Below are 13,174 nucleotides of genomic sequence, written 5' to 3' on the forward strand. Positions count from 1 at the left end.
TGAATTGTTTTGATGATATTGAGATGATTATGATTTTATTGAATTGATATCTTGCTGTCTGCGTTTCCGGTTTGATCAGTTTATAGCCGTTATGCTGTCAGTTTGAGTTTTGAACATCTTTCAATAGTTTGATCGTATCGAGGTTGATTGAGCATTTGGATGTCGATATTGATCATATTGACTTTTTATGATAGATTGAAGTGAAGTCAACAGAGTTGCGAGATAGTAGCTTTGGTCAGTTTGGAAGATTGAAGTCGGTACAGTATCGAATTTCTTATTTTATCAATCGAAGAAGTGTGATTGTGTTTTGAATGAATTTGATTGGATATTGATTATTATCCTTATTATTGATTTCAGATTGAAGTACCTTCGAAGCGAATAAGGTAAAAGACGACTTAGACTTGAATGGAACGATTAACTTGAATTAGACTTTATTCGAGTGTTCCGAAGAATTCACATACTTGCATGATTGAATGCTTATTTGAAATCATGATGGAATGTTTATTTGGAATCATGATTGAATGATTATTTGAATTGATGAATGAAAGCATGATTGAATGCCTACATGAATTGATGATTGAAATGATATTAGAATGCATGAGATGACATATGCATTCATATTGAGCCTCGAATCATTTCAATTTGATTAGACGATCTAGAGATTGTAGTTGAGTGACCTGGTTGGAGATTTTATACCTTGTCAAATAAACTCTTTATAATGCTCTGGAGTCTAGAGGATTAAAATATGCCTCGTCCACCTCGAGAGGGGAGTTCGGTGTGATTGTTGGATATTTTAACCACGGGATCCCAAACCGAAGAAAGAAAGAAGAATTCTATTGATTATCTGAGTCTGATAATCCAGATGTTTTAAAGACATGCATATCATTTTAATTCAGTACTTGAATGAAGGATTGATTTTACTTGAAGTGATATATGTGAGAATTGATTCATATCATGTTTGATATGGTTGTTGATATTGCATGATAGTCTCTTTTACTGGGAATTGTATTCTCACCGGATTATCCGACTGTTGTCTTTTTTTGTATGTGTACTTGGCAACAGGTGGGACAGGACCGAGTCAGAGGCAGCATGGCTAGGTGATTGAGAGGATAGAGTGAGGCCCTTGGTTTTAGGAGTTGAATTGTATTCAAACTCTTGTTGTATTTTGGTGTTGTAAACCCTTAACCAAATCATGTTCTATTAGTTTGGATGAATGTATAACTCTAGAACTACCTTCTATTTGATTATGCATGATTTTTGGATGATTGTTGCATGTTGAATGGTGTTAGTTTGAAAGAATTGGAATTGAATGAGTTGAGCAGCATATGTTCTTTTCTGCAGAATTGGTGCCGCTCGATCGGTAGGATCTTACCGATCGAGCGAGCACCTTTGTTCAGAGGCAGAGGATGAGTCATTTTGCTGCCGCTCGATCGGTAAGTTTTTACCGATCAAGCGGGCACTGTTCCTTTTTAAAAAAAAAATTTATTTGTTTTAGTCTTGTTTCTTGTATTGAAATCGTTGTTTAGTTCCGAGATTAGAAGATTAGAATCAAGGCCTCACAAAAGGTTTCTTCCAAGTCAGGAATAAAATGGTCCCGGGTCCTGGATTTCATCAGAATATCATCCACATATACCTCGACATTCCGGCCCAATTGATTTTTGAAAACTCGATCCATCATCCTTTGATAGGTGGCTCCTGCATTCTTTAACCCAAAAGGCATAACCACATAACAAAACGTTCCTCCTGACGTAACAAAACTGACCTTATCCCGATCCTCCCTAGCCAGGGGAATTTGATGGTATCCCTGGTAAGCATCCATAAAGCAAAGCAGCTCATAACCAGAGGTAGAATCTACTAACTGATCAATCTGGGGCAGGGGATAGCAGTCCTTGGGGCAGGCTTTGTTTAAGTCTCGGAAATCTATACACATTCTCCATTTCCCTGTACTTTTTGGTGCCAGCACTACGTTAGATAACCAAGTAGGAAACTGTACCTCTTTAACGTGCCCTGCTTCCAGAAGTTTCCGGACTTGCTCAGCAATGAACTTGTCTTTTTCTGCCCCAAAGTGTCTCTTCTTTTGCCTGACGGGCCGGGATCCTGAGAGGATATTTAGCCTATGCTCTGCCAAATGGGTCGGGACTCCAGTTAGCTCCTTAGGAGACCAGGCAAACACATCCGCGTTCTGGGTCAGGCAGGTCTTTAATTGCTCAACCAAAGCAGGCTCCATTCCCCGAGCCACCCGGGCGATCTTCTCGGGCTGTCCAAGCACTACCTCCACCTCCTCATATTCTTCTTTTACTTCTCCTACCGTGCACACCTCTTCTTGTCTGGAACCATCTCTCCTCTCCGTCCCTCGTGCCCTCTTGTTATCCACCCAGATGGTGTCCGCATAACACCGTCGGGATGAGTGCTGATCTCCCTTTACTTCGCCCACTCGATCCCCCACCGAGAATTTGATCTTTTGGTGGTAAGCGAAAGCGACAGCCCTAAAGGAATTTAAGGCCAGCCTTCCCAAGATAATATTGTAGGAAGATGGGGCCTCTACCACGGTGAAGAGGGCCATGACAGTCTTCTTTGTATCGCCCGATCCTAACATAATAGGCAACCTCACTTCTCCTTTAGGCCGAATGGTATGTCCTGCAAACCCATACAGGAATGTTTTTACAGGGTTAACCTCACATCCCCGCAAGTCCATTTGCTCAAATGCATCTTGGAAAATGACATTCACATAACTCCCCGAATCCACAAACACCCTTCTTATGTCATAGTTAGCCACCTGCGCTCGGATGAGTAAAGCATCGTTGTGGGGTAGACACACTCCCTCCAAATCCTCAGGCCCAAATGTAATGACTGGGCAGGGATCTGGTCTCCGGGCCTCGATTCCCAGGACCTCTCTTTTGCTCCAAGATTTCCGAGCCCTATTAGAGTCCCCGTCAGTGGATCCTCCCGAAATCATGTTGATCACCCCTTTGGAAGATCCCTCTCGGGGTCCTTTGTCAGGCCCCCGTGGCGTTACCTCTTGGGCTTTTGAGGGGTCGGGCCTATTGTTTCGCGGGGTGTCAAACCGGGGTATCCAGGGTCGTCCTCGCTTTTTTTTCTCCACATGCTTTGTTTCTTCGGGTATAGGCTGCCCCGGTTCCACGATGAGCCTCCGGCACTCATTAGTGTCGTGTGTGTTAACCCGGTGTATCGAACAGTATTTTCCCAGCCTTTTTGGAGGTAACGGCTGAACATTCTCCTCACACAAGTGGATTTCCCTATCCCGAGTTACCCTGTGAGGAGCAAAAGCGGCAAGCCTCCCTGGTTGATCCTGCCTTCTTCTTCCTTGATTACTCTGGTTTCCTTTCTCCTTCTGTTCTTCCCTCCTGTCCTTTTCCCTCTTCTGTCGCTGGGCCTCCTCTATATTGATATATTTCTCGGCTCGAGCCAAGAGGTCCTCAAAATATCTGGGAGCCCTCTTGACTAAAGACCGAAAGAATTCTCCTTCTTTAAGCCCTTGCGTGAAAGCAGTGATTTTGGTTTCAGGTGCACACGCAGGCACTTCCAGGGCCACTCTATTGAATTTTTTAATATAAGTTCTTAGAAACTCCTCGTTTAGCTACTTTATCTCGAAGAGGCTAAGAGTGGTTTTCTTGTATCGCTTGCTGCTGCTGAAGTGTTGCAAAAAGACTTCCCGGAATTCTTTGAAAGTCTTAATGCTTCCTTCTTCCAGATTTTCAAACCATCTCTGGGCGAAGTCCACCAAGGTAGTTAGAAAAACCTTGCACTTGATTTGATCACCATAGCAATGCAACATTGCCACGTTTTCAAACCGGGTTACATACTCCTTGAGATCAGCGCTGCCATCATACTCCTTGATTTTGGCGGACTTGAAATAGACTGGCAATGTCTCTCCAATGATTTCCGAAGAGAAGGGACAGCCCAAACTTTTGACCCGCAAAGATTCCCGCGGGTCAGTATTCTCCAGTTTTTGTATTTTTTGTTTCAACATTTCCAGCTCCCCTGCCATGGTGACATTTGCCGATCCTGCATGTGAATTTCCCTCCTCCTCCACGTGTATGCCTTTATTCTTCTCTTTCTCGGGCCTCGGCCCTGGTTCTTCTTCCCCTTCTATTTCCTTTTCATTATCCTTCCCTTGGCCTTCTTTTTCTCCTTGTTGTATCGCCATGATTCTTTGTACAGCCGCGTCCACCATAGTGTTCATTTGTTTCTGGAGTGCAGCCACTGTTCGACAAGAGCTTTCAGGATCATGCATGATGGTCATATCTATGCCTTAGACTCACTTCCCACAGACGGCACCAATGATGCGATTATCACAAAATGACTGCCCAGGGATGGGTAAATTCCCGAGCGGAAAAGGTAGGTGAAGATACAAAATATATGAATATCTTATCCGTTTGGAGACGAAGTTCTACCAATATTTTTTAGAGAGTGAGTCCCTTCTCTACCTTGCCCCCCAGGATGGGCTTTTATACTCGCCCACCCGGGTCCTCAATGATTACTGGGTATGGCCTTACTGACAACTTTTAGGATGATAAGATGGTTATCACGTGTGATTTAGACCTCCACAATTTCTGGACAGAGCCCACTCCTTTGGATCGTGTTTAGTAATGATTGGATTTGTGATTTGAACGTGACACACTTCAAATAAATGTGGCCGTTTCTTGGCCCTAAAAATAGAAAGGCCGGGGCCCCACTGGTTTTCCTTTCCTTTCCTAACTTCCGAAGGCTTACTCCGGGAGGTTCTAGCTCCCAGGCTCCTTACCCGGGTTCCTTTCGATCTCCTGTATCGGTCTGAGTGCTAAGGCCTCCCAGGTTAAGCCTTCCTCGTAGATCCCAGGTTACTGCCCCCCAGTCCCGGGTTCCTTAATATGTTGCGGTTACACCATCCTCTCGGGTCCAATCCACCCGGGGTATCGTAATATGATATCACCACACTTCCTAAAGATAGTCGGGCTAGGACCTGCTCCGCTGTCCCGAGAAGCTAATACCATCTTCCCGGGTCCAATCCACCCGGGGTATCGTAATATGATATCACCACACTTCCTAAAGATAGTCGGGCTAGGACCTGCTCCGCTGTCCCGAGAAGCTAATACCATCTTCCCGGGTCCAATCCACCCGGGGTATCGTAATATGATATCAGTGTAGATTTGACCTGCAGATCAAATCAATTGATCTGCAGATCAATCTACACCATTGATCTGCTTCCTCATATTATGGATGCACCTAAAATTTTTGTTTTGATGAATGAATTTGATATAGAATAATGGATATGTACGTGCAACTGTACAAATCTTATCATGTGATTAGTTAATTCATGTTACCAATAATTATTCGACACAACCCAATTCACGGCCTGCTTTTATTTTTGGATTGGGAGATTTCCGAAGTGCTTAAATAAAATATTGTCACATATATATAATCTTTTAATTGTGATATAATTATTAAAATACAAAACACATAAAAGATCACATTAATAACCAATAAAATAATTTAATTTAATTCTGAAGATGGACTTGGATTTATGGAGTGGTTTGAAACATAAATTTCAAGGGAAAATAGTTTTTTTTTGTACATTAAATTGTTCTTTTTTTTTTTTGATCCATTAACTTTTCAAAGTTTGACACTAATTTTTAATTTTTCGCTATTTTGGTCCAACGGATGATGTGGCACCTGAAAATACTGACGTGACATCTGTAAATGCTGATGTGACACCAGAAAATGCTTCGTATCTAGCTGGTACGTCAGTAATTGGATCAAAATAACCGAAAATTAAAAGCTATGGCTCCAAAGTCAAAAGGGAAAATTGCTTTTTTGGTCATGTATATTTGTCCCTTTGCGATTTCGTTCCTCTATATTTTCTGATTTCAGTTTAGTTCGCTATCTTTATTTTTTGGTAATTTTAGTCTTTTTTCCGATGTGGTGCTGATGTGGCACAAATGCAATGCTGATGTGGAACTGACGTGTATAGTGTCATGTAAGCATTTTCGAAGAAAAATGACTAAAATTACCAAAAATCAGAATATGCAGGACTGAAAATGAAATATGAAAATATAAAGGACCGAAATCGCAAAGTGACAAACATACAAGACCAAAATTTTAGTTTTCCCAAAATCAAAAAATTAACAGTTAATGGACCAAAACCAAAAATAGATAAGTTAATGGAGAAAAAAATAATTTTCTCAAATTTCAAATCACATTATTATTAAGGCGGTGTTTGATTGATGGATTTGAAATCAATGGATTTCAATTATAGTTTTTTTTAAGGAGAACTTGTACTTTTATTAATTGAAATCGTCAATTATAAGTCTAATCAACCAAAAGAGAAACTCACCATTCATCCAAACGAACGAGGAATGGGAGGAAGCACCAAAACTAGCTAAATTATGTGTTACAAAGTTAGCCGACCAATGAACGTGAATAAAATTTGAGATAACCGGTTCTTGAATTCTCTTTCGAAGCACTGTGGCACACACTTCCAAGGTATCCCAAATCTTTCTAATTAGTTGTGACTGCTTGCACTGCCAGTAAGAAATTCATAACAACCTGAAAATCTTTAAAATTCATGTCTTATAAAATATTTATCCCCTTCTAATATAGCCAAAACCTCACCATGCACTACTAAGAGGGGCTGGTTGATTTGTTTTCCAAATACAAACAAAAGTCTTCCTTGTTAATGTGTCCCTTACTACTCCACCCACATTAAATCTGCTCATATGCTCATTCGCACATACATCAGTATTCAATTTCAGAGAACTCATCACAGGCGGTTCCCCACTATTTCTCACTGTGTCGCCTCTGTTCTGCATCAGGGATGACCCTTCCCATTATTGATCTACAAAAATCTGTGAGCAAAGAATAGCTCCAAGAAATGTTTGTTGGTATTTATTTTCTCCCTCTCCTTGAATAGCATTCTGTCTTTCCTTTCAAATTTCCCAACCATGGATAGCGAATTCCTCAAACTCATTTTCTTGTCAACCGTGCCTTTATCCATAAACAAAACTCGATTATATTTTCACCTTTGGCATATTTCAACCAATATGCAAATGGTACTATTCCAAAGGTGTTTAACAGCAGCACATCGAAACAAAGAATGACATCTTGAATCAAAAGGAAAATCACATCGTGAGAAAGCACCGATAATCGAAACATGATGAAACAATAGATTCTGATTAGTCTGAATGCAATCGTGAGACGCCCTCCACCAGAAAATCCGCACTGTAGGGGGTAATGGGAGGCTCCACAGAAAATATCACCAATTTTTTCAAGGGAAAGCCGTTGGTTCAATAGCGCATCAAAGAGTCCACGCTGCAGTAGGCAGCCACCACGGACCCAGTACTGTCCCTTGGTGTCAAACCTCCAGAATTGTGAATCAGACAAGACCGAGTAGAGCAACAGGATCTTAACAATCTCCCTAGCTACATATTTATTGAATCTTGTCGAGATAGAAGTTGTATCCCACACTCCATCCTTAATTAAAGTACTGAAGTTTTGCTCATTATTCCACGGCACCAGCGGCTCTCCAATCTTGGATTTCATGCTCGCTATCCACTTATCCTCAAATATACTAATTGGATTTCCATCACCTACTCTCTACAATAATTTATTTTCTAAAATATCTCTGCTCCAGACAAGTGACCTCCAGATGTATGATGGATTTTTTCTGAGACTTGCCTTCAGAATACTCTCATGTTTAAAATATCTACCCTTCAAAACACGGTTAAAATCCATCATTTGTGAAAATTTATTCCTCACCAAGTATTAGGCTGGAAAAGTAAATCCCAAGACCGCCAATCCAATTTACGTTTACCATCTTCCACAACCCACCAGAAATTGACACATTCATTTTTAATTTCATCACATATATGAACCAAGATATTGAAGAAAGACATGGCATAGGTCGGTACTGCGTGAATAATAGATTTGATAAGAACTTTCTTTCCCCATGCTGAAAACCATCTGTGTCCCCATCCTTGGACACGCTTCATCACTCGCACTACTAGATATTTAAACTGTAGTCTATTTGTTCCTCATTGACACCGCATCCCTAAGTAAATATCGTGACTGATGGGTTATGACCTAATTTGACTTTCTCCCGGGTCAAAGCTCAATGACTCAATCTATCTGGGTCTCATATTATTTAATTATTTATTTGAACATTTTATCAAGACCCATAAATTCTTAAAAGCCCATAGAGGCTCAAGCCCATGAAACTCTCCGACTATCTATAAATAGATCAAGTCCTCTCATTGTTAAGGTACGCACTATATAGTCACATGCTCTAGTTCTCTAGAACTTTTATTGAGCAAATACAGACTTGAGCATCGGAGTGTCTTCGCCAGGAAACCTCTGGCGCCACTCACTTTGCTTTGTGATGCAGGTAACAACCCACAAAGTTCAATCTTTGGAACAGTTCGAGTATTAATCCTGCTATCCAGGTCTCCAAAAATTACCCAGATTCTCTCCAATTGGGTAACATCAATTTTTCGCTACATCAGTTTGGCTCCGTCTGTGGGAACTTTTTCACTGCATCATTGAGAATGCATATTCCATCACAAATATTTCAAGGAAACAATTGCAATGGAGGCCCACCTCCCATCTCTAAACCATCTCCTGGATTTATTTTCACCCAGGAAACGATAACAGCCTTAATGGAAGGAACATCCACACGCGCAGCAACTGAAGCAGTCTCTCAGTTCGTGGCTTCCCATCGACGCCGAGGCACCGACAAGAGAGCTCAAAGTGGAGGCTCCTCATCTCATGACCCAGATAACAAAGACCCGAAGAAAACCACGTAAAAAATGAATAGCAAAGATCCCAAGGGAACTAAGAAAAATACGACTCGCAAATAATGTGAACCAAGTAGCCACACAGTTCGCGACCACTCCAAAGAAGACAAATCCACTAATCCAACCCATAGATATGGGTCCCACACAAATATCAACATAGAAAAATCATCATCAATTCTGCCTGCACGTCGGAGCCCTTTCACCATCATCATTATGTCTGAAGCTTTACCTTAGAGTGTCAAATCCCCAGCCTACCTGAGTTCGATGGAATTAGTGATCCTCAAGATCATATTGACAAGTTTTACGCAAAATAAGATTTGTATGACATCACAGATGCTGCTTACTGCAAGATATTCATAACAACGTTATCAGGGCAAGCACTCACATGGTTCAATAAGCTACCGTCCGGATCCATCGCCAACCTGGAGCAGCTCATCCAGTGCTTCATCCAACAATTCTCGATTAACAACAAATACCCAAAAACAACAGCATACCTATTCACAATCATTAAAAAGAAGGAGAAAGCTTGAGAAAATATGTTCGATGGTTTACTCACGCAGTTCATGAAGTCCTACACGTGTAATGTAACAAAACTTGCGCCCTGTAAGGTTCAAGGAATCAATAGTAGGAAAATCCCCGAACACCTTGGAGGAGCTATTGCATAGAGCCGAAAAATACATACGCATGGAGAAAGCTGATAGGTGCACTCCTCGGGAAAAAGAAAGCGAGAAGAAAAATACGACAAAATATAACGTAAAACTTTGAGTCATACCAATCTAAAGAAACTCTACACGCAGAGGGCAAACACATGCAAGCTAAAATAAATTTCATTATGCTACTTTATTTGCTCTGCGGATCAAAACTTTTTATTTATTTCTACTTTATTTTAAGTTTCATAATAAACTTACGTTTATATGTTTATTTTTTTATTCAATTATATAGGCAGAAACACGACTCCATCAACGAATGCTTAACTATATGTCACGACCCATGCAATCATTAAGGCTACTCATGATCCATCAGAGGCTTTGTCAGCCCTAAAGGACTACCTAAGCCACGATGCTATAAAAGATCAAGACGACAAAAATAAAGTCCTGGGATACCTCACCATCTAACAGAGTGGCTTCAGGACTTTCCCAAGAGACAAAATCTCGGGAACTTGATCCATTCCTAAGTACTCTATGTTAAGCACAATGTTATTTCTCCTAGAGCGCAACAAAAAGTCATAGTGACTATAAACAATTCAAAAAGTCATAGTGACTATAAAAAATTCAAAAAATCATAGCGACTATAAACAATTCAAAAAGTCATAGCAACTATAAATAATTCAAAAAGTCATAGCGACTATAAAAAAATTCAAAAAGTCGTAACGAATATAAACAATTCAAAATGTCGTATCGACTATAAACAAGTCAAAAATTCGTGGCGATTATAAACAAGTCAAAATGTCATAGCGACTATAAAAAAATTCAAAAAGTCGTAACGAGTATAAACAATTCAAAAGTCGTAGTGACTATGAACAAGTCAAAAAGTCGTAGCGACTATAAAAAATTCAAAAAAGTCGTAACGACTATAAATAATTTTAAAAGTTGTAGTGACTATAAAAAGTCAAAAAGTCGTAACGACTATAAACAATTCAAAAAAATCATAGAGACTATAAAAAATTCAAAAAGTCGTAACGACTATAAAAAATTCAAAAGGTCGTAGTGACTATAAACAAGTCAAAAAGTCGTAGCGATTATAAACAATTCAAAAAATTCAAAGCGACTATAAAAAAAAATTTAGACGAAGTCATAGAAACTATAAAAAAAATTTTAGGAAAATTCATAGAGACTATAAAAAAAATCTCTATGAAGTCATAGCGACTATAAATAATTTATCAAGTCGTAGTGACTATAAAAAAAAAATTCATAAAGTCATGATGAATATATAAAATTCGCCAAGTCCTAGAGACTATAAAAAATCATAACCCCAAGGAGCTACATTGAATGTATCAACCTAAGAGATTACATGGAATATAAAAAAAACTCAAGCGATTGCATCGAAGAAACTACTCCGAAGGAATGTAAGAAAAGCAATCTCGCAAGTGATTGCATAAAATACAAACCCCAAAGGCATTAACAAACGTCACCGTCGACAATATTATACGTGGCGATCCTAACGCATCTTTTCTCTAACAAGTGTCCAAAAAAATCATCGTTCGGAAGTATTGTCGTGATCTAAACCGACAAGAGGTGTTAGGATCCTCCGCCTCCTAGACAACCCATCGCGCAATCGGTCCTATCACATGACCTCCGAATCAACACACACAATACTACAGGAACATCATTTGGCTACGTCTTCTTCGTTCGCAATTCCAGCGAGTACCATTTGTAACTCATCGTCGTCGTGGGCTTCAAACAAGCCATCACCGACTTTTGTCAGTGGCCGTGTAAAATCCATCACGACCAAAAAAAAAAATAAAACCCACCGGAATAGCAGTTGCGGTCCAACTCCCGTATGTGGAAAAAAGCGATAACCGACGTTATACCCTGCGATCCAATTTTTGGAAATAGTAAAAATTCACTCATTACATTCACTATCATCGATAGGTTCCGCTAGATCAACAAACAAGTAGTATTTCGATTCGTCCTCAAGGACAATACCTTATCCCGAAACGGACACCCCACCAAATATATATATATATATATATTAAAAATATATCTCTAATACACCCTTTCAACTACTACTCAATGAAACTAACCAAGTCATAATATTTTTAATATTTGAAAAGCGAAATAAGAGTGGGAAAATCAAAATTTCTCACGATTTTATGATAAAGAAGATCATGCATTTAAAAACAAATAAAATTATTATTATAAAAAACACACAAAAACAAACAATATGTGTGTATATGCATATGTGTGTATATACGTGCATCTATCCATCCCTCTCACGGCCCAAGGAATTCATCGTCGCGCTATCATCGCTTCGTCGTTGCTTCATTGCCACTGCTCCTGCCGTTTCCACCATACCGCGGCCTCCGCGCCGTTATCGTGTCACCGGAGGTCCAAGATCTTCTTCTACATCCGCGACGTTGCCTTCCTTCCTCTTCATGGATCTCACGACCGCCCCTTCTTCTCCAGCCTCGCCATCGCCCTACCACCCCATCTCTAATAGTAGCCACCAACCAAGTGCTCCTACCTCCTCGGTCAAAAACACCTCGCGCAGCAACCCTCCTCACCCGGCCACCCTCCTCGCGCGGCCACGCTCCTCGCAGAGAAATGCCATGAATAATGCCGCCTCCATCGAGCCAGATCAAGAAAGCTTGGAAGCTACTCCATGGCTGGAAATCGATGGGAGCCAATTGCCACCTTTTCATCGCGCCGCCAACCACCCTCCTCGCGTGGCCACCCTTCTTGAGCAACATCGATCGAGCCAGATCTGGACGCATCCACGGGTAGTGGATGCTTCATGGCTGGAAGTCGGTCTCCGAGAGCTGCCACATCTCTTGCCACCACCGCCTTTTTCTTCCTCCTTTCTCCTATCACAGCCATCGCCGGTCAACACCGTTGTCGATTTAGCTGTCTGCCGATGATCCTTGGTGATGGTGGAGAGATGGTAGATGGGGATTTACACACATAGATACACATAGTACACAAAACGTTGGGAGAGATGCAAAGACAGAGGATAGAGGAGAGAGTAGAGTGGATATTATTCATGTACTATCAAAATTAAAGCTACGTGAAGGGAAAAAAATTTTCATGCCATGTGGATTACTCCTACTATCTTTGGTCTATTAATTTTTCAACACACGAATACTGCAATAAAAAAAATTCAGACACAATATTACGTTAGTAAGTTGTTATGAAAACACCACAGTGTTGAATTTATTATGTTAATCCAGCCAGAGTTCTACTGGGTTTCTACAATCATTATTCAGACAGGACTCTGATTCCTACCATCTTCAGTACAACTAGGATTGTGTTTCTTATTGTATGCAAACAAGTGCACCACAATCTTGCTGCAATTATTCCAAAACATTATTTCGCAATCTCCTACTCTCGGTTATCCTGGAGCATGCACCACACCCGGGAGTGAGGGCTTATGATGGGTTACGACCCAAATTTATTATCTCTTGTAATCAGACTATCAGACGTCTGCTACAGGTTTACTGACAGCCTACTCTAAAAACTCCTACTCTCGACCATCTCTACTCAACAAAACATGCCCGAGAGTGGGGGGCTTATGATGGATTATGACCCAATTTGACTTTCTCCTGGGTCAAAGTCCAATGACTTAGTCCATCTGGGTCTCATATTATTTAATTATTTATTTGAACATTTTATCAAGGCCCATAAATTCCTAAAATCCAACAAGAGGCTCAAGCCCATGAAACTCTACGA

At 40.5% G+C, this 13,174-nt stretch overlaps 1 protein-coding gene across 1 annotated transcript; it reads right to left on the reverse strand.

The window, feature by feature from the left end:
- Positions 1-1,674: 1,674 nt before the first annotated feature.
- Positions 1,675-4,264, reverse strand: LOC140873979 (uncharacterized). Its single transcript, XM_073277259.1, has 3 exons — positions 3,603-4,264; positions 1,763-3,554; positions 1,675-1,695 (listed from the first exon to the last, which is right to left on the reverse strand). The coding sequence occupies exons 1-3, from the start codon at positions 4,262-4,264 to the stop codon at positions 1,675-1,677; spliced, it is 2,475 nt and encodes an 824-aa protein (XP_073133360.1).
- Between the last annotated feature and the right edge of the window lie 8,910 nt (positions 4,265-13,174).

Source organism: Henckelia pumila, chromosome 1, assembly GCF_033568475.1.
Source record: "Henckelia pumila isolate YLH828 chromosome 1, ASM3356847v2, whole genome shotgun sequence".
Lineage (NCBI taxonomy): Eukaryota > Viridiplantae > Streptophyta > Magnoliopsida > Lamiales > Gesneriaceae > Henckelia > Henckelia pumila.